The sequence below is a fragment of the Barbus barbus genome, assembly GCF_936440315.1.
Source record: "Barbus barbus genome assembly, chromosome: 40".
Lineage (NCBI taxonomy): Eukaryota > Metazoa > Chordata > Actinopteri > Cypriniformes > Cyprinidae > Barbus > Barbus barbus.
The window spans coordinates 6,600,004-6,621,045 of NC_136718.1; the positions used below are offsets into that span (position 1 = coordinate 6,600,004).

At 40.8% G+C, this 21,042-nt stretch overlaps 1 protein-coding gene across 5 annotated transcripts in view; it reads left to right on the plus strand.

The window, feature by feature from the left end:
* The window catches only part of LOC306860006 (neuron navigator 1-like), a 105,490-nt gene extending 93,126 nt beyond the window's left edge, over positions 1 to 12,364 (plus strand). For 3 of the 5 annotated variants that reach the window (XM_079401516.1, XM_079401518.1, XM_079401519.1), the window contains 13 exons: positions 2,266 to 2,450; positions 3,496 to 3,658; positions 4,060 to 4,264; positions 4,393 to 4,490; positions 4,579 to 4,674; positions 5,262 to 5,430; positions 5,628 to 5,863; positions 5,956 to 6,110; positions 6,673 to 6,744; positions 6,882 to 7,078; positions 7,225 to 7,343; positions 8,639 to 8,848; positions 8,937 to 12,364. In XM_079401516.1, coding sequence (XP_079257642.1) covers positions 2,266 to 2,450; positions 3,496 to 3,658; positions 4,060 to 4,264; positions 4,393 to 4,490; positions 4,579 to 4,674; positions 5,262 to 5,430; positions 5,628 to 5,863; positions 5,956 to 6,110; positions 6,673 to 6,744; positions 6,882 to 7,078; positions 7,225 to 7,343; positions 8,639 to 8,848; positions 8,937 to 9,020 — 1,989 coding nt within the window. In that variant the 3' untranslated portion in view covers positions 9,021 to 12,364. The remainder of the gene's footprint in view (positions 1 to 2,265; positions 2,451 to 3,495; positions 3,659 to 4,059; positions 4,265 to 4,392; positions 4,491 to 4,578; positions 4,675 to 5,261; positions 5,431 to 5,627; positions 5,864 to 5,955; positions 6,111 to 6,672; positions 6,745 to 6,881; positions 7,079 to 7,224; positions 7,344 to 8,638; positions 8,849 to 8,936) is intronic. The other 2 variants (XM_079401517.1, XM_079401520.1) reach the window with 1 other exon arrangement.
* The last annotated feature ends 8,678 nt before the right edge of the window (positions 12,365 to 21,042 follow it).

Below are 21,042 nucleotides of genomic sequence, written 5' to 3' on the forward strand. Positions count from 1 at the left end.
AGTGACTATATTATCTGCTAGCGTAGCGCATCACCATGCTTCTCACATATTCTTCTTCTTTTGTAAATCTCTAAGGTCTATGAGGTAAGTTTATAAGTCTCTGGGGGAATGTTCCTCATCTGTTGTTTCTAACCGCTCTACAGTAAGATTTTTACCGGTGTAGCTCCTCTGACGGTCACTGCTGCTTATACTTTCATATGTGTAAAATATTATATGTTATAAATGTTAAGAGGTGAATTCACTAAGCAGATAGCACAAGTGGTCGACCAATATATCGCCAATGTAGATATTTGACATTTTTAACTACTGGCATCAGCCATTATATTTTTTTCTGTTTGGTCAATGAGTGTTGAAAGCAGGACTTTTATTTTGACAGCACTGAAATCCAAGCCTGTGCAGAGAAACAGAAGTTGTCTTTCTCCATCTTTATTAGCTTAGTGTCGTTGTTCTCTCTAATAAATGAAAATCAAACACGTCTAATGCTTTATATCCAGTTTGCCGCTATTCAAAATTCATGTCATATTCATGTTATATTCACTGTGTACAGTATGTGAAATGAGAAAATATGATTCCCCGTTCACACAGACGTACAAGATTACTGAATGTAGTTATTTACTTTTTTCACTTCTTTATCTGTGAAAAATACTACTATAATAACATTAAGATGTTATTTAAAATATACATTTGTTAATTTTACAGATTTATCAATTTTTTCAAATAAATAAATATATTGTACAAAAAATATACATTTCTTTGCAAACACTGGTCTTGCATGTAATATTTACGATATATTATTAAATGCAGTATCATTACATTATTTAAATTCAATATAATATTGGCCTATATCGGCCATCAGCCACCCTACTTCACAAGATATACTCTATCAGCCATGCAGAATCCATATCGGTTGACCTCTAGTTAGCACCAGCTGCTAAGAACTGACAAAATGGGACCCACATGATTTTGCAATTGTGCTATGACCTGAATTGCATTAATTACTTCAGCACATCAGGCATATCAACAACTTATAAAGTGGTGCAAGTGACCAGCACTATCACTGGGCTCCATTCATTCTTAGTGAATTCCCTCTAGATTGCTATTTTACTAATACTGTACACATGTGGAAACACTGTGAATGTGTCATATGACTATAACGGAAGAAGAAGAAAAGCAGTTATTAAATCTGCACACATACAAGAATGAAGCTGCAGCTGAACACTCACACTAACTCTGGCATGTACAGTAGAGACAGATCACTTTGAATGCATGTTGAAATTATTTGTTACAGCTCTTTGGTATTTTACTTGTGTTTTATTTTTTTGTTGTTCAAGGCTATAAGCTCATTGATAGGAATGATTGCATCACATATAACTATCCACACCATCACCTGAGTGTCTGAAGTGCACTTGCTGAAAAACATCTGTCCTTTTCTCTTGTGCTGTTGTTTAAGTGTCTGTCCTTTTGTGCTTGAAGTATCTTCATAAAAAGTACTTGAATTCAACACTTGATAAACTAGGGAGGTTTGCAGAATGTAAAATGGACCTTAGATTTTACATCTCCATACAATAATCATGATTATACTCTAAGAAGCTGATAACATTTTCCTTTCCTTGCATTAAAGTCGCTGCTGTCTAGGTTAATTTATAATTGAACTTCTTTTTTTTTTTTTTTTTTTATCTGCCAAAATAGTTTAATATGAATATAGATTACTATTTGGAGTCTGTAACTTTTATATATTTATTTACTAATTTATATATACATATAAATTAATTAATACTTTTATTCAGCAGTTCAGCAATAAATTAATCAAAATGTCAATAAAGACATGAATTATATATATATATATATAAAATTATTTTTATTTTCTATTAATCAAAGAATCTTGAAAAACATGTATTCCACAGAAATACTGTTTTAATATTCATAAGAAATGGTTATTGAGCATCAAAGCAGCATATTAAAGAGATTTCTGAAGGATCTTGTGACACTGAAGACTGGAGTAATGATGCTGAAAATTCAGCTTATTATTATTTGCTTATTTTCAGCTTATTGTTATTTTAAATTGTAATAATATTCCACAAATTACTTTTTATTGCATTTTTGATCACATAAGGCTTCTTTCACATTTTAATTTTTAAGCAATGGGGAAAGTTAATAAACTTTAAATGAGTGAAACAAATCAGAATAAACAAACATGTCTTCTTATATTTGTGAATTACTTCAGTGTATTTTAAGTTCTCTGTCTTTCTCTCGATTTCTCTGTAGTTACGAAGTTCTTTTGGCAAGGCATTCAGCATTAAGAAGGGCGCTAAAGGTGGCTCCATGTACTCTGATATTGAAGAGATTGCCACTCCAGACTCTTCTGCACCCAACTCACCAAAACTGGGTCATGAAGATGGAGAGAACCCACCCACTTCCCTCCCATCCAGCCAATCAGCCACTTCCTCTGTGTGAGTAAAGTCTTCATGTGCCAATCACAGTATCAGGCGAAAATCAGGCAAAAGTGGGCAATTTCACTTTTGAAATGCAGCAGTAACTGGACTACTACAACCTATAGACTGCTTTTAAGTGTTAGCACTTTTTAAAGGGGTCATATGATGCTGCTAAAAAGAACATTATTTTGTGTATTTGGTGTAATGTGTTTACGCGGTTCGAGGTTCAAAAAACACATTATTTTCCACATACTGTGCATTATTGTTGCTCCTCTATGCTCTGCCTTTCTGAAACGCGCTGATTTTTACAAAGCTCATCGTTCTGAGAAGCGAGGCGTGCTCTCATTGGCCAGCTATCTAGTGCGTTGTGATTGGCCGAATACCTCAAGTGTGTGATGGAAATGTTACGCCCCTCACCATATTGTGATGCCGTGTCCCGGCGCGACAAGACAAAAACAATAAAACCCATTATAAACGAGGCATTTGTTGCATTCAGTGAGGACATAATTACTGATTATAATGACTCATACGGTCTTTTTTACGCATTGCGCTGTGCCACGTGAACATAACACCATGTCTGCATTTGTGATCGTAGAAACACCAAACAAGCACTTCTCTACACTGCTCAAAACTCGCGTTTGAACAGTCAGTATCAAATTCTTTAAATATCGAAACATACTTACAGGCTTTGAGTCAGAAGCACCAGACTGTCCTTGTGACGTTGGAATAGCCCCACTTTATAGTGACATGGCGGCAGTAAAAATACCACAGTGAGAATAAAAGTTACGCCTTCTTTCATTGCGTATACATTTGGGCAGTGTTATGCAAATCTTCCCACAGCGTGACGTAGACGGGTGGGGCGTGTTTAAATTAGTTGTTTTAGGAGGGCGTGGTCGAGTCTTCAATTTTGTAAGGAATATCTCTTTGGGTTTGCGACTTTAGTCTTTGTAACTTTACAGATCTTATCTATGCACAAACAGCTTGTAACACTCCAAAGAGAAAGGGAATCATGAAATCGCATCATATGATCCCTTTAAACAGTAATAACATTGTGTTCTAACAGGATCCATGAAAGTAACGAGGAAAATGAGAGCGAGGAGAAGATGGTGTCAGAGCTGCGGTCTGAGCTGTGGGAGAAAGAGATGAAACTGACGGATATTCGGTTAGAAGCGCTGAGCTCGGCACACCAGCTAGAGCAGCTACGAGAGACCATGAACAACATGCAGGTCAGTGACTGGTTTAGTAATATTTTGGTGTTAAGGTGCAGTCACATTTACCTTTGCTCTGCAAATTGTTATGGGCAAAATCCAGTCATTTTGATAGGAATCTATGCGATTGGGAATTACACATAAGGGCGATAGATTTCACAGATTTTGCAATGGGTTCAAGTTGGTCATGTGAATGTGTCGCACTGACCAACAGAAAGCTAAGTGGTTTGAAAGTAACTTCTGTGTGAGCATACATCACTACACTATTGACAATAGATAATGGATATATTGTGCCTCTGAAATTTCACAGATATGTGAAACGTTACACTAGAACCTTGCATATCTTCACTGCAGTTCTTGAATTTGCATGTCAAGCATTACATTGAATGCGAAACTTTAATAAAAATCTCTCATTGTAGAGGATGGTGGAGAGTCTGAAGGCAGAGAACGATCAGCTGAAAACAGGAAGTGCTCCATCATCCCTTGTCCTTCCTTGCGGCCCACCTTCTACTTCCACCTCCCAGCCATCTGGTCTGGCCAGCCTCCTGAACTCCAACCAAACCAAACCACCCATGAGCCTCACCAAGTCCTTCAGCCTCAGCCTCAATGAGTGCTCCAACACTGGTAAGTTCCTGTAGACATACCATATCATACTTAAAACTTAAATTTGTTAGCTCCAAGCATTGCTTCCCATTACTAATCTAGAAATGTCACTGGCGGATTGAGTCAAATATTTTTTTTCTGTCAAGCAGACATTGCTCCTATGGAGTTACTGAGCCTGTCATCTCAAAGGGATGAGGTCTTTACGCGCGTGGTGGTCCGTATAGCTGACCAGCAAGTGTCCAGAGAGGTGAATATGTGAAAACATATCGCAAATGGTTTTAAATACATGAACATTAGATCATATGCACTAAATAATCAAACTGATGTGCAATCAGCAGGTGAGGCAGCAGGATTTCTACATCGGCTCTGTGAGGATTCATGGGAAAACTGAATGGTCTATGTTAGACACGGACATCTCCACAGCTTTCAGGGTGAGATCTCATTCTGTGGTGTAAAGACAGCTATAAATGTTTAAATATATGCAAAAAAGGAAGATAGTAATTTTACAATCATAATGTAGTATGCAAAAGATGTATGAAAAAAATCTAATGTTTTAGCATGCAAATAATACCATGTCATTGCTGTGGATATATGATGGCAAACATTATCAAAAGTCAATAGGAAATTTTAATAATAACTCTTGGAATATCATCAAAAGTCAATAGATTGTTTTTTTCTTTATTTTAATTTTTTTGAAAATTATTTTATATTTATTGTAAATTGTTTTAAATGTAATTGTTTATTTAATTGCTATTTTTAAATGATAATTAATTAATTTATATTTTTCAATTGATATTTAAAATATATGTGTGTATGTGTGTTTAATATCTTTTAGATAGATAGATAGATAGATAGATAGATAGATAGATAGATAGATAGATAGATAGATAGATAGATAGATAGATAGATAGATAGATAGATAGATAGATAGATAGATAGATAGATAGATAGATGTAAAGTAATTTATTTAATTATGATACTTAATTAATCTAATGTGTTCTTTGTATTCGTACATCAGGACTATATTTCGCAGGTGGATCCCAGTGCGAGTATGGGACTGTCTGTCGACTCTATCCACAGTTACAGTATTAATCAGAGCAGGATGGTGCTTGGTGCCGAAGCCCCAGAAAGTGCACCCTGTGACTGTTTAAAAAAGGGTGCCGGACTTGTCACTGTCACCCTCAAAGGTGAAAAACTTACACTTTCAACTTGTCCTACACAGGTGTCCTCACTGAAAGTGAAATTCTGTTCGAATTGACAAAAATCACAGGCATCAGAACAGATGCTGTGCTTCGCTTTATAATGTTAGAATATCTGATGAAAGTGCAGTTCTCCATGGCACTTGTCACTGACCTCTGGTTCAACTAATTTCACTCTATTCCAGGTTTTAAGGAGAAGTGCGTGGACAGTCTGGTGTTTGAGACGCTCATCCCCAAGCCCATGATGCAACACTACATAAGTCTGCTTCTGAAGCACCGACGGCTGGTCCTGTCGGGCCCCAGTGGCACGGGGAAGACCTATCTCACCACCCGACTAGCTGAGTACCTGCTGGAGAGGAGCGGCCGTGAGCCCGGCCCTGGCCTTGTCACCACCTTCAACATGCACCAACAGACCTGCAAGGTGAAGCCTAGAAATCACACTTCCCAGGAAATACTGACTGGTTTGTTGTGACCAGCAGTTTTAAAGGCTCACTTTGGTCTTCTCTCCCTCAGGACCTCCAGCTGTACCTGTCTAATCTGGCCAATCAGATTGACCGAGATTGTGGTACTGAGGACATTCCATTGGTCATTATCTTGGACGATATCAGTGACACGTCTTCCATCACTGACCTGGTCAATAGTGCACTGACCTGCAAATATCACAAATGGTGAGGAAGCTCCTATGTTAAGGACGCGATATTGTATTGTATGTTGTGTTTCTTAAAAAATGTCACAATCATATTTTAAGGTAAAATAATATGTACATTATTTTGCTATAGCATAGGGACAGTTAGACAATTTTACTGTTAAGATTATTTTTTTGTGTGTGTGGCAATTAAGAAAATTTCTGCCCAAAGTCTCATTACTGTAATGTGAAACAGTACATGATACAAATCATATTTAAATTAAAACCTGCATAAATACTTAATAAAAATAATACATTATTTTTGCATTACAGTTATGAGAATGTGGTGGAAAATATTTTAAATGGTCATTTAATTAATGTTACATTGCAAAAATTCTTAATGATGCAAAACAATTGTAATTTTATTTTTGCAAAATATACTTTTAAATATAATTTAAGGGGGAAATGACCTGGAAGTATTTCTTGACAAACTTTGTGAGATTAACTCTTTTACAAGAGTTTTTTGTTTTCATTTTTAAAATTGTGTTTTCTTGGGAAGTATTTTTCTAGGATATTATATTTTATACCTTGGTTATTTGTTTCAGTCCTTACGTCATTGGAACCACCAATCAGTCTGTTAAGATGTCATCTAATCATGGCCTACATCTCAGCTTCAGGTAAGTTCTTCATTTTTTTAGCACTGTTTCATTCCAGTTTGTAGATTGTGGTAAAACAACATAAAATCTGAAAATAAAAAAAAATGAAAATCCCATATCAGTATTCCAACCATTTGTAATTTTCTGTTTACCTGAAGAATGGTCACCTTCTCCAACAACGTGGAGCCTGCAAATGGTTTCCTAGTGCGTTACTTGCACAGGAAGTTGATTGAAGCGGAGGATGAAAGCACAGTTCACAGCGCTGAGATGCTGAGGGTTCTGGACTGGGTGCCTAAACTCTGGTATCATCTCCATACCTTCCTGGAGAAACACAGCACCTCTGACTTCCTCATAGGTACAGCTTTACATGTTCTAAATGTCTGTTTTACACAGTGCTCTTCAGAAAAAAAACTTTTTAATAAAAACAAATTAATCAGAACTACTTTTCAAAGGTTAGGTTATAACCTACAGTAACTTAAGTTTTGGCTCCTGTCTTTGCAGGTCCCTGCTTCTTCCTGTCTTGCCCAGTATCATTAGAAAAGTTCCGCACATGGTTTATTGACCTCTGGAACCAGTCCATTATTCCTTATCTTCAGGAGGGAGCCAAGGATGGTGTGAAGGTAAGATACTCATAGGCATCTGATTACTGAAGCAGGGATGTCTAACCCTGCTCATGGATGGCCACCATCCAACAGAGTTCAGCTCCAACACTAACTAAACAATTCAAGCTCCTCTGGATCACTAGAAACTGTAGGTGTTTTGGAGCTAGATTATGCAGTAAGATGATCCTCCTCATAAGTGACCAAACTGAAACACACTTCATAGGGAGCAACTCTCTTGGTGGTTACTCTTGTGCACCATACAAAAAGGTCAAGAGACTCAACTTACACTCCCAATTGATCTCAACAGCTGCTAAGCTAACAACTTTATGCTTTTTGGTACTTATTTCTAATAAACCTTGTTTATCCATCTACATCTTGGTTTTCTAAGGTTTCTCTGTCTTTCTTTACTGAGCTTGTATCATTGGTGAAAAAATACTGTTTAAGCTAGTTTGCAGGTCATTGCTGGTGTGCTTAGCCTGGTCAGGCTTGTGTGGTTCTTTGTTACTACAGGGGTCCTGGGACACCAGTAAAGCATGTTAGGCTGGTTTCAGTTTATTCTGCCTTAAGGCCAGGACACACCAAGCTGGCCATCAGCCAACGTAAGGCCACTGGCGAACATCTATGGAGCTAGTTTTTTGGTGTATTCCAGACGTCGGCTCTTGTCAGGCTCACATCAGCGGAATTTGGCTCAATTCAACATGTGGCCATCAGAGAGTTTGAGAACTCTGATTGGATGTTCACTTTAACGAAGGAGTCAGTGCATGAGAACTAAAGCAAAAGCGATGAAAGCGAGCAAGTTAGTCAAGATGGCTGTATTGTACTGTAATGTTACGTTATCTTACCTGAGCATTCCAATATGCAAATATTTTCATAACAACATGAGCTGCTTAAAATGATGAAAGTTATCAACATAACTGATATTCAAAATGGTAAGCAAGCACTGCTTTGTTTACATTTCATATGACTGTGTATATATTGTATATCTTTGTTTCGGTTTCTCCTTTTGAATGATGAATAGCTGCTGATATAGACAGTTAACTCCTTACATGCAGGCTTAGTCTATGCGGTGTGTTGAAGCACAGCTTTTTGGTCCAGACACAGCTGATGAAAAGCGACAACAACATCGGCTTTAATCGCCATTAGTTCTTTGAAGTCGGCTTGGTATGTCCTGGCTTTTACATTTTGGCCAAAATGAGGCAAGAGCTCATCTGTTACTAATAGAGTTGTGTTTTGGTGGATCTTATGGCACTTATTATGTCTTACCGAAGTGCAGTGGAGCCTTGAATCTCAGTCTCTGCATTGATATATTTCAGGTCCATGGTCAGAAAGCAGCATGGGAGGATCCAGTGGAGTGGGTGAGGGATACGCTGCCCTGGCCTTCAGCTCAACAGGACCAGGCCAAACTCTTTCACCTCCCTCCGCCAACCATTGGCCCCAATACTGCTCCAACACAGCAGCCCAGTGACGAAAGGGACTCATCCAACAAGGACACATCTCTGTCCACACTGGAGTCCGATCCACTGGTGAGTGTCTAGTACAACTACACCTGAACCTTTGTGAACAAATCTGCATGTGTTGTGACAAGCTGTCCTTGTTCTGTCCCTCATTCAGATGGCGATGCTGCTGAAACTCCAGGAGTCGGCCAACTACATCGAATCGCCAGAACGGGATATTTCTGGAAACCCCAATTTCTAGGCTAAGCTAAAAGACTTGAGAGCTTACTAATGGCTAGCGCTGTTACAAAACACTGTTCTGTACAGCTGATTTGCACCTCCTGTCTCCTTCAAAAGGCTTGTGAGAGACGAGAAGAGGAACTCTCAAGAACATCCATGTCAAGGCAGACAGAACTTTAAGTCCGAAAGAAAAAAAAAGAACTGATCCTGCCAGATCTGAGCGAGAATCTTTTTTGCACTGTTGTCTTAACCGGTCCTTCCTTTGCTTATTTAACTTGCAAGTGGCATGGCAATACTTGCAACTGGGGATTGTGAAGATTGGAAAATTGTGAAGATGAAATGTTCTTGTCTACCATACTGGGAACAAAATGTGCTCAGCAGTTGTTTGATATTACTTTTGCTTTGAGTAATATCCGACCATATGGACCAAAAATCTCTTCTTGTTTGCAAAAGTACCATCACTCCATACTCAAGATCAAGTCGCTTGAACCCTGTACACAAAGGTGCGGTTACATTTAGACCAACTCGCATGGATGCAAAATGTAATGTACAAGATGGTGCTTAGAATTCAGCCTTAAATGATGTCCCTCCATATATCAAAGTCAGTTCCATAGCAATCAGAATATTACTCTATATTACCTCACAGTTTGCATAGTGATGCAGTTTCAAGGTGCAGTACATTCCCATAACCAGGTTGCATTCATTCCTATCAAACACGCAGACATCAGACAGATGTAGACTGTAGATCTCTGAGAGGATGCACTTTGATTCATAGCTTTCAATCAAGAGCACTGACTGGTTGTTCAAGATTTGTAGGTTGTTCGCTCCAATGGTGAGTTGCAGCAGCAAAACAACCAGAAGTTGTGAGAGTTTGAGATGACATGAGCGATAGAGACTGTTGGTGATGGATGAAGTTCAATTATATGCAAATGTCTACCAATGGGAAAACAGACAATGAAGCTCATGTGATCTGCCGCCTGATTTTGTTGGTCATTTATTGCCTACAAATGTTACTGAAATAAGGGGGCACTTGTAGATGCAGCAAAGCTGGGGATGACTGCAGTAGGGTTCATGTGATCCACCGCCTGATACAGTCGGAGGGCGACCTCAGGCGAATAAATAGCTCTCAATTATAACAAAGGTGCTGTTACCGGTGCATGGGAACAGTATGCAACATCTTACTTTCAGTAATTGTTTATGTGCGTCCAGTGCTTTTGATCTTAAGGTACAGATAAACTTAATTTTCCACGTTTCGCTCCATCTCACACACTGTATGAGCATCCAAGCCCTTCAAAGTAACCTTGAGCGTTGTGACCATGAGCATGTTCTAGTGGGCCTTCAAGCACTCAAATCTCTTGCGCAATCGCTATTGTCCATGCACAAGCCCATGGCATGCAGACACAAAAAAATGGGCTGCACACGGATGTTGTGCACAGACAAGAATTGCATAACATGGACTGTGTGAGCCGGAGCAGAACACGGACAAGGGAAGTATACTTTCAGCTTTAGATCCAGTACCCATGGTGCTCATAGATCATCAAGATAATCAAAGGCTTTGTTCTCACTGACACCCCAAACCCAATTCACTTGGCTTTGTGCTGATGTAACAACTAATGTAATGGCCCTGTTTCCACCTGGTATTATCGTGTTTCAAATGCATCTCTTGTGATCTCTTTTTTTGGATTTTGTTGAGAAACTCTCCTTTTATTTTTTGCAAGAGTGCTAAGTGCGGCACACAAATACTATTAAATGAAGGAAACCATGTTGCGCAGCTTATGAGCGAGCAGGAATGGAAGCAAATGAAAAAGATACAGATTGCAGCTGCCAACACCACAAAGTTTGAATTACTTATTTTGGTGTGCTTTCTGTCAACACATCCCACAACCATCAAGTGTTAGTTGAGCGGGTGGCAAGAAGGTGATGCTTCACTTCAGTTCGGAGCACATCCAGTACAAATAAGGATTCATATTATTAATGCAATGTGGTCACATGCATTTTGACTACCTCTGTATGTGGTTTCAGTGATCTGATCACAATTTTAGACCATGTTTACACCTGCATTTAGAGCCTAACACTTGTGATCGGATCACCAAAAATGCATATTATTGCAAGGTGGAAACAGGGCTGTAAATATACTGGATATTGGCTCCACTGCCTGAACAAATAAAGCCAATTTGAGCTCCTGCCAAATAAGATGTAGATAGATTTGTTTTGAAAACAAATCAGGATTGTTTGCAGTGTGAACAAAGCTAAAATGGTTTAAACAATTTGTTATGTCTGGAGGAGGTTTAGTAATTTATGTCTGGCCTTTGTTATGTCTAGAGCTTCAAAGCCAAATCACATCAGTGTTAGCTCACAGTTTTACACACACTTATGTCCTTTGGTCTTCTGTAACAATGTAACCAATTTTGGAAATACGTAATTGTTTTTAAGTCACAGAACGACCCCATATCAGGGTCTTTTACAAACTCTCAAATCATTCCAGTAAAAATTGTAATAATGACAGAATATCTTGTGATTCAACACACCCTAAAAAATATCAATGGTGGATTGTAACTCATTAATGCGTTTGCTATTGGCTGATTACAGGTGCTCCAGAAATGTATGTGCATGAAAGCTTTAATTGAGGAAAATTGTAGCTAAAAAAGGCACCTTATCATGAGACGCCAAAGGATGTGTTGGCAACCAGTCTACAAGAGCGTCTTTTGTGATCTTTTTCATAAATTACCAAATTGAAACTGAATTTCTCATGTACATGTGCTAACCGGTTGACATGTCAGATGAAACGTAATCTAAGATCAAAACTTTAGTTTGCCAACACACCTAGTGCTCTTGATGATGCTTGCTGACTCTTGTGCTCGTGTTTACGTGTACTGTTATTGTCAGACGTAGCTCTCCAAATGAATAACCAGAGGAGATAACCACTTTTTTTGTATGTTTCTTTTTTTTTTTTACTAAAGGATCCGAGTCTGACATTTGTAAATCATTAAAAAGAAAAATGCCAAAAAAAAAGCAAACAAAAAAGGTCTATGGTAGAACAAACACAGCAAGGATAAAATGTAACAACTACTGTATAAACTGAATGTGTCTGGTTATATATACACCACAGCGAGGATCGCAGTCATCTCTCACTTATCGCCTTTCCTGTAGAGGCAAGTTTACTGCCACAAAGTAACTAGATCATGTTGCCTATGTATGTTATTCACTATAAAAGTGTCCTCTGTATTCTCTTCCGGATCGTACAAGGTATTGAATGGCTTTTACGATTGAGTTGGCTGTAACAGCCCATAAAAAAACAGTAAAAAAAGAAGTGGCAGAGGTGCTTCAAATCACACAAGTACCTCAAAATCTGTTTTAACAGCTCATTGTATGATCATAAACTTCCCTTAATCACTTAAGGATAGTTTTGGGCTTTGGGGAAGATTCCCCGGTGTTTGTCATGAAAATGTGCCTAATATAAGCCAACTCGTTGGACATTGCAATACCTAAACTATTATGTTTTGCAAGGGATTGTTTGCTGTGGAGGATAAGAATGCGAGCGAACGTGTTATCCTTTTTTATGCTAGCTTATAAAATAACTTTGAGATTTGAGCTCGCTGGTAGTCTCGTTTTCAGATGTCCTGGAAACTGCGGCTGCTTTGTCAGCTAGCACAAACTAAAGCCATTTCCCACCGTCTTGTCTCACAGATATATTTGCCATCGTATTATATCATGTCTTGCATATGAACTGATACAGTTTGGACAACCTAAAATGGAGTGTCTAAGTTTCGATTAATTTATTAATTATGTTTACTGTTTTATGACTAACAACGCTGAATGTTCAAGCAGGCACAATAATAATAGAAAACCTGTGCTTTGTAAACTTGTTTATTTCCACTTGTTTTAGATTAAACAGATGAAATATTGTTTAATCAAAACAGATTGATTTGTCACTATGCAGCGTTGGAATAACATTGTAGAGTTGAGTTGTTAGTACCAATGACAGATAACAATGGTATATGTGATGCGCTAATGTGCAGGTTTGATGGTGTTGTGTGGATGTCTGGAAAAACACATTGGACCTACCTGTCCCACTGGGATTTTAAACAAAAGCTATGTTTTTCTTTCTCTTCTTCTTCCTTTTTTTCTTGCTTTCTTTAAGAAATCTTTCTATTTTGTATAGAACATTGCAATTGTAAACATTGTAAATAGTAAACTCATCCGCGACCACAATCACAGTAAAATATGAAAAGATCCGGCCCTATGATGAGACACCTTTTGTTATTGTTGGTTTTTATTATTATTTTTTGCAAACTGTCTGCTGGAAAGGGGTTATAAAGGCATGTGCTGATCTGAGAGGATTTCTTCCATCAAATATTCACTCACGTTTCCAATAAACTCATGCCATCGCTACACTGGTTTTGTGCATTTATTAAAGTTTTTTTTTTTTTTTTTATGTTATGTTATGTTATTTGGCAATTATTACATAAATGTAATAGAACATGACAGCTAATCACTAAACTTTATCACTGAACTTCTCAACTCAAGCATTCCTATTCTTATTTTTTCAGGTTTGTCTCCCTCTACTGCCTGAATTGTGTAACTGCAGTATGTACTGCACTTTGCATTTGCAATTGTAGACGAAAGAGGGCGCCAAATTTGAAAAACTAGGATTAAAGACATTAAGAAGTGATATTAAAAATTAGAAAGTTCAAGTAAAATTAGTCAGAAATATTGGAACCCTAGATACGAGACACTATTAGAGTTTTATTTATATTCAACAATGAGTTTTTAGATTTTTCGTTTTAATTTTTATATTGTGTAGGGTTATTTTATATATACACACACACATATACATATATATATATATATGTGTATATGTTTTTTTAATTGTCTGTATTATGTATTTTTAATACAATTTTTAAGATTATACAAATACAATTAATTGTTATTGCATTGCAGTAATTATGGTTGCACTGCAGCTGTACATAAATTAATAACAGTAAGGGTCCAAAAAATCCAATAATAAAATGGCTTTCCTTCATATAAGTATATGCAGTGACACTCACACTCATAGTTTACCCAAATAACTCTGAATGGCTGATCCCACAATTCTAGATGTGCATCAAAAGCATATCTGTTATGTAGTAACTGAATGCACATTAAGCTTTCATGAAGGTTTCACCACTCATATCTGCAATAGGAATAAGCAGAATCAGGTTTAAATGACAGTAATTGCATTCTGTAAAGACAGAAACTCACACATTAACCTCAGTGAGTTTTATTTTTATTTTTTGTCCTTATATAGATTTTAGTCTTGATTCATTTGCAACATGCAACTACACCAAACTCACATATTTAATGTAATATTCTTCAACTGACAAAATACAACAACCTGAAGTTGGGAACCCACATAAAACAACCTGACAACTCTGTGCATCTGACAGGGAGTCTCTGACATGTGACTGCAGCTGCTGCCGTGAGACTCCTTTACACGGAGGAGTCTGCAAACTGTGAGAATATAGTCGCTCAAAAAGGGCGGAGTGTCTGTTAGTGGCTGTGTGGGCTAAAAATTAAACTGTGGCCTTGCAGAGAACAGAAAGCAACACATCACTATGACTTCTGACAGAAACACACTGCTGGACAACACTTTAAGTTGACACCTCATGTTGGGTTTCCAAGCACCGAAAGGCTTGTGTTTGTTTAACATACATGCAACACCTAAACCCTAGAAGCTGTATGAATTCTTAAGAAAAATGCAGGTTTATACCGTCTTTTAAACTTGACAACAAGTTTCAGCCCTCAAAGACCCACTAAGTTTCACAAAATATCTTAAGACTACAAAGTTTTTAAATGAATAATTTAATGTGTAATTAACTTACATGCAGTCAGACCTCAAATATGAATTTTGAAGCTGTTAAATAAGCAAGACAGTGGCAATTTGTCAAGCATGTTATTTAGTGACCTTTTTATTTTGGTTACATCATTTATCTCCCCATGCCAAAATGAGGGGTGCTTGAGAAGTGAATAAACCAGGGAAAAGCAACATTGATGCTGATGCCCTGTCTCGGAATGTCTTTTCCTATAAAGAACTAAGAAGACTGGGAAGAAATACCACCCTCTGGCATCAAAGCACTCTGCAAAACCGTAAGTATTCAAAAGTGTGTAGAGCAGCTGGAAGTGTCACCTGAAGTCATACCTGAATGTTATGCATTTCCAACCAGACTGGACATTGGTTCTCTTGAGCAATTGAGCTCCCAAGACATAAGAAATGTTCAGGAAAATGACCCTGCCATTTCTTAAGTGAGACAGGCTGTGTTGAAAGGACAGCTGTTATCACTGGCCAGAGGCAAATATCCTGAAGTGAATCTTTTACAGAAAGAAGGATCCAAACCTGTAGTATGGCAAGGACTATTATTCCAGGTGGTAAAGAGAAAACAAAACAAAGAGTGTCAACAGCTTGTTTCACCACAGGCCCATATTCTTACAGTCACTTCATGATGAAACTGGACATCTGGGAGTAGAGAGGGCCACTTCGATGATAAGAGATTGTTTCTATTGGTCAAAAATATCAAATTAAATTGACCAATATGTGAAGAACTGTGGAAAATGTATCTTTTGTAAGTCCCAACCCAAAGAGCTCCACCGTTGGAGCATATCACCAGCAATGGTCCTATGGATCTTGTTTGTATTGATTTCTTGGGCCTCATTTATAAAGCGTGCGTATGCTCAGATTTGATCTTAGAGTGTGCGTAGGCTTAAAGCCACACCAGCGCTCATATTTGTAAAAGTGGTCTTTGACGTGGAAAAGCGCTTAGCGTCACGTCAGGGTCTGAGCAGACGTACGCACCTTTTCTTGTCAGAGTACTGCAGGTTTTTGGAAATTTAAGCTGTTCTTGCAGCTCGCTGTTCTAAATTAATAGTTTGGACGATGACTGTGCATGATCTTTTACATGTTAATGACATTAATTAGGAGACGTTTGCAAGGCAGAGAGCTGAAACCATTCATTTGCGTACAAGTTCAAGATCAATTGTGATCGCTCTCGGTTACTCACGTAAACTCGGTTCCCCGAAATGAGGGAACGATACATTGCTTTGGGAAATACATTTTCCTCGAATACTACTGAAGCCTTATTGAATCACGCCAGTGAAACTGGCCAATGGCGTTCAAGCACGCAAAATATGAACGGGAATCCCACTCTATATAAGGCAGTGCTTGTACGTCATCCATTCAGAATCTTTGACTGAAGCAACTTGCATCCTAAGATCCTGAGCTCGGTGACACGGCAATAAGAGCAATGTCTCATTCCCTCATTTCGGGGAACCAAGGTTACGTGAGTAACCGAGAGCGTTCCCCTTCAATTCGATCACTCTACATTGCTTTGGGAATGTATAAAATCCCGCCGTGTCACATTAATGAAGCTCGACTAAGTATGTCAAGTTTCACATCCGGAGCCGTAATGAAAGCGGCAATGACATTGGCGCTCTTAGTAAACACAGCTCAGATCTACAGGACCTAGTCAAAACTATGTAAATGTCGGGGGGGGCGCGGCAACTAGATGATGTCGCGTCACACCAGGGGCGAAGTTAACTCCGGTGAAATAGAGAATGTGAAATGGCGGCGGCTTCGGCGCTTTCACATATAGATCATTTGAAATTGTTTCATTTCAATGAAATCATGTGCTATGATGCACGGCCGTAGCGGTGCTAAATAAGCAGAGTATGATGGTGATCATGTCCTAAAAGACGTGGTGAACTATTATGATAAACTGTTAGGGACAGCATTGAATTGGTGGTGTGTCAATACAGGGTGTATACGACCTAGTCGAAACCACTGATACACATCTCAGATCATAGCTGAGGCTGAGTAAGCGCGTGTGCTGCTTGCACTGACAGCACATGTGAGGCAAGCGACGACACATCTAGGTTATAAAACCTCACGAAATGGGTGATGACCAGCCTGCCGCCATACAAATGTCCTGAATAGACATGCCATTTGCCCAGGCCCAGGCTGACCGGTCCACGGGTTGAGTTGGCTTAGAGCTGTAAGCCAAAGCAATTGCATCGATGATCCAGTCTGACAGCCTTTGCTTGGACACAGGCAGTCCTTTTGTGCGTCCACCAAAACATACAAATAGCTGCTCCGAGAGTCTGAATTGTCTAGAGCACTAGATGTAAGTGCGCACCGCACGTACAGGGCACAGCAGGAGTGTATTAAGCGGCTCCGTCCCGGTTGGCGTTTCGGGCGGAAAGCAAATAGAGTTATGACCTGTGCATATGTAGGAGCCCTAGATTGCACACTGTCGAGGCAGCAGCCATCTGGCCGAGCGTCCTCTGAAAGCATTTTAGCAGGGAAGAACTACCTAATTTGAAGACTGCGAGAGAGCTGATCAGTTTTTGTGAGCACTCCTCCGACAGTCGCGCTCGCATATTGATCGAGTTCAGTTCCACTCCTAAAAAGGAGATGTTCTGGCTCGGTACCAGCATGCTCTTTTGCATATTTACAGTCAGCCCTAAGAGTTTGTCACTGAACAGCGCGCTCTCTGATTGGGTTAAGACTAGCCAGTCATCAAAATAGTTCAGGATGCGCATTCCGCTCTGCTTCAGAGTAGAGAGAGCTGCGTCCATGCATTTCGTAAACGTGCGAGGGCCCAGATATAAGCCAAAGGGCAGGACCGTGAATTGGTATGCTATCCCCTCGAATGCAAATCTCAGGAAGGGCCTGTGGCAGGGGGCTACCTGAAAATAAGCATCCTTTAAATCCACGGAGATAAACCAATCTCCCGTTCTGATATGTGAGAGGATTTGTCTCAGCGTAATCATTTTGAATGAGCGCTTTGAAAGTGCGCGATTCAGCGGTCTCAGGTCCAAGATTGGGCGGAGTCCACCGTCTTTCTTTGGCACCAGAAAATAACAACTGTAGAAGCCGCTCTCGTGGTCTGTGAGGGGTACTGCCTCTACAGCGCGCTTTGCGAGAAGATTGTGTATTTCCTCTTGCAGAACTGAGGCATTCCGCTCCCGTACAGTGGACATTAGCACACCGTTGAAACGGGGTGGTCTGCGGAAGAACTGAAGCGTGTAGCCGTTCTTTATTGATTTCATAACCCATTCTGATACCCCTGGCAGTGCCTTCCATGCTTTTGTGAACTGTGACAGCGGGCGAGGCGGACTGCACACCGTGAGGGATAACTCGCCGTTGGGGGGCGGGGAGTTTAGTACCACACGAGTGTGAGAGTGAGTGATGGGGGAGAGGGGAGTGAGAGCAGGAAAATTGACGTGATATTGAGGTGAGTTTTGTATGTTTTTCAACTTCATTACACTGCATAGTGGAACAGTCAAAACACAAACATGACAATTGCTCTCGCCACCCGCAACAGGCAGGGGGGCATGGTGAGCACACACAGCGGAGTGAGCGGATTTCTTCAGTGGCTCGTCTTCGGCGCTGGGTGCAGTTTTCCTCCTCCGAGAGACAGCATCAGGAACGCGGCTTCGATTGTGGTGCCGGTGGTCCGCCGTTTCTACCAGGACGGGGTCTCTGGCCCTTCGAGCTCTGATGGCGCTTCGGCCACGGTTGTCTTGACCTCACCAACGGCTCCTGTTCGCGCCAAACAACAGCAGAAGAGGCGTGCGGTCTTCCCTCGCGCTGCGCTGAGGAGGAGAGGGAACGCGCAGGAGGTTTCGTGCCGGCGCACTTTGGCAGGAAGTGGCTAATGGCTTTCGACTGCTTCTGCGCTTCAATGGAGCGCTCCATGAACATCTCCACCGCCGAGCCGAAGAGACCTGAGGGATTCACGGGAGCATCTAGAAGGGCCGTTTTCTCTGAGTCCTTTAACTCGGTCAGAGTAAGCAACAGGGTCCGGCCCATCCTCATCCAGAGACTTGAGCAACTTGGCCTGACATACCTTAAGTATCGGCAACACGTGCAGTGCTGAAGCTGCTTGGCCCGCCGTGGAGAAAGCCTTGCCGGCGAAATTTGCAGTAGCGCCAAAAGGTTTAGAGGGGAGAGACGCATTGTTTCTCAGTCTCCAGTTCGCCGCAGCTGAAGGACAGAGATGGGCAGAGATGGCTTCTTCCACTTTGTCAGCTCCGTCTACAGAAGACAGGAGGGAGGATCCCGGATTATGCACCCGACTGGTGGGCGGTGTGTTCCACGACTTTTTTATCTCATCGTGCATCTCGGGGAAAAGGGGTGTGTCTCCGCGGGGTGTCTTTTCGGCCGCGATCTGACTGGAGGTACCACTCGTCCAGATGGCTTCTGGCAGGCTAGCGCCCACTCCAGACCGAGCTCATCCACTGCCTTGGACAGGACGCTTAGGAGCTCGACATCACTGTGATGGAGGTCCCCCGCATCGCTGCCATGGAGTGCAGTGTAATCTAGCGGGCTGTTGGACCACTCCTCTCTTGCAGACGCTGCCACCAAAATGGCATCCTCCTCGTCAGCGCCCACCATGGCACCGAAAGACACCACATCTTGAGCATCGGGGGAGGGGCAGAGATCAGCGGTCATGAAGCGCACTGGAAGGGAACCTGCAGCAGGGGGGTGAGGAGCGCGTGGGCATTGAGCCGGCGCGGGCTCGTCACCTGATCCTGACAGATCCGCATCAGAAACTCGCGGCACTTTCCTCCTTGGCTCGAAAGAGGCTGCAGAGGAAGAGCGCAGCAGAGTCATATGAGTCTGGAGACTCATATCCCAACAGTGGGGGCAGTCCAACCCGCCAAGCGCCGCCTCTGATTGGGCGCGACCCAGGCAGAAGACGCATGATTCGTGGCCATCAGAAGATTCAATTGGCTCCGTGCAATCCTCGCAGTCGCGAGTCATCCTTGATTCCGAAGCTCACCGGAACACAGCAGGGGAAGAGAATTCGTGTCCACTGCAGTGTGTAGATCACGGTGAGTAGTTCTTTCTTGATAGGCTTCTTGCTTCTCGTAGAAGGTTGGCTGAAGAAAAAGATTCTGAATGGATGACGTACAAGCACTGCCTTATATAGAGTGTGATTCCTGCTCATACTTTGCGCACTTGAACGCCATTGGCTAGTTTCACTGGCGTGATTCAATAAGGCTTCAGTAGTATTCGAGGAAAATGTATTTCCCAAAGCAATGTAGAGTGACCAAATTGAAGGGGAAGCATAGATTTCACATCTGAAATAGACGTGTACGTACGTTCATTTTATGAATCACACATATGCCAGGGGCATTTCCTCCGAGGAGGCAAGGGAGGCAGTGTCTTAAAAAATTTAATGAGAAAATAATCAATATTACAAACATAAATCTCAAATATTACGAAATATGGCATTAAAAGTATAAAAGTCACTCGTTTTTTATAAAGTAACACCCGCAGGTAAAGTTACAGCGGAGGCTTGCCTCCCTCCGGTCCATAGACTTAATACAGAGACCCTAAAGCGTGCGGTGACTTTTCTGGAGGCTCATTGAAATGAATGGGGGAAAATCACGTGAGAGGAGGCATTAGGTGCCTTCGACTTCATGCAGCACTGCGCAGACCGATCGGCAGCTGACTTGAAGCAGTGCATGCCAGTTAGAAAATTTGTCCGACTTGAACCGGCACCGAAGCTTTGTCACTAGGGATGGGAATTGATAAGAATTTAACGATTCCGATTCCATTATCGATATTGCTTATCGATCCGATTCCTTATCGATTCTCTTATCGATTCTCACTGGGTGAGGGAATAAGTACAAATTTGTTTGTTTGTATTAACTCACTTTAATATCTGATAAGAACACAGCACATACTCAGAGTATACACAAATTATGTGTAGCAACCTCAGAACAAACCTAAAAGTAGGTGAGCTACAAAGTAAAGTCCAGGGACCTATAGAATTTTTCACATTCATTGGTCCAGACAAAAAAATAAATAAAACTGCCATTTAAGTGCCATAAAAACTAAAAACACAGACTGTAAACAGTCAAGGAAGAGCATGTGCCTTCGGCATTAATAGCAGATGGTGTCTCGTTAGCTCCGCTGCTGCTTGACTCACTTGTTGTTGCTGTGTCGCTAAGTAGTAGTGTATCAAACACGCGACTGTCCTGCAAATGAATTGCGTGCTGTG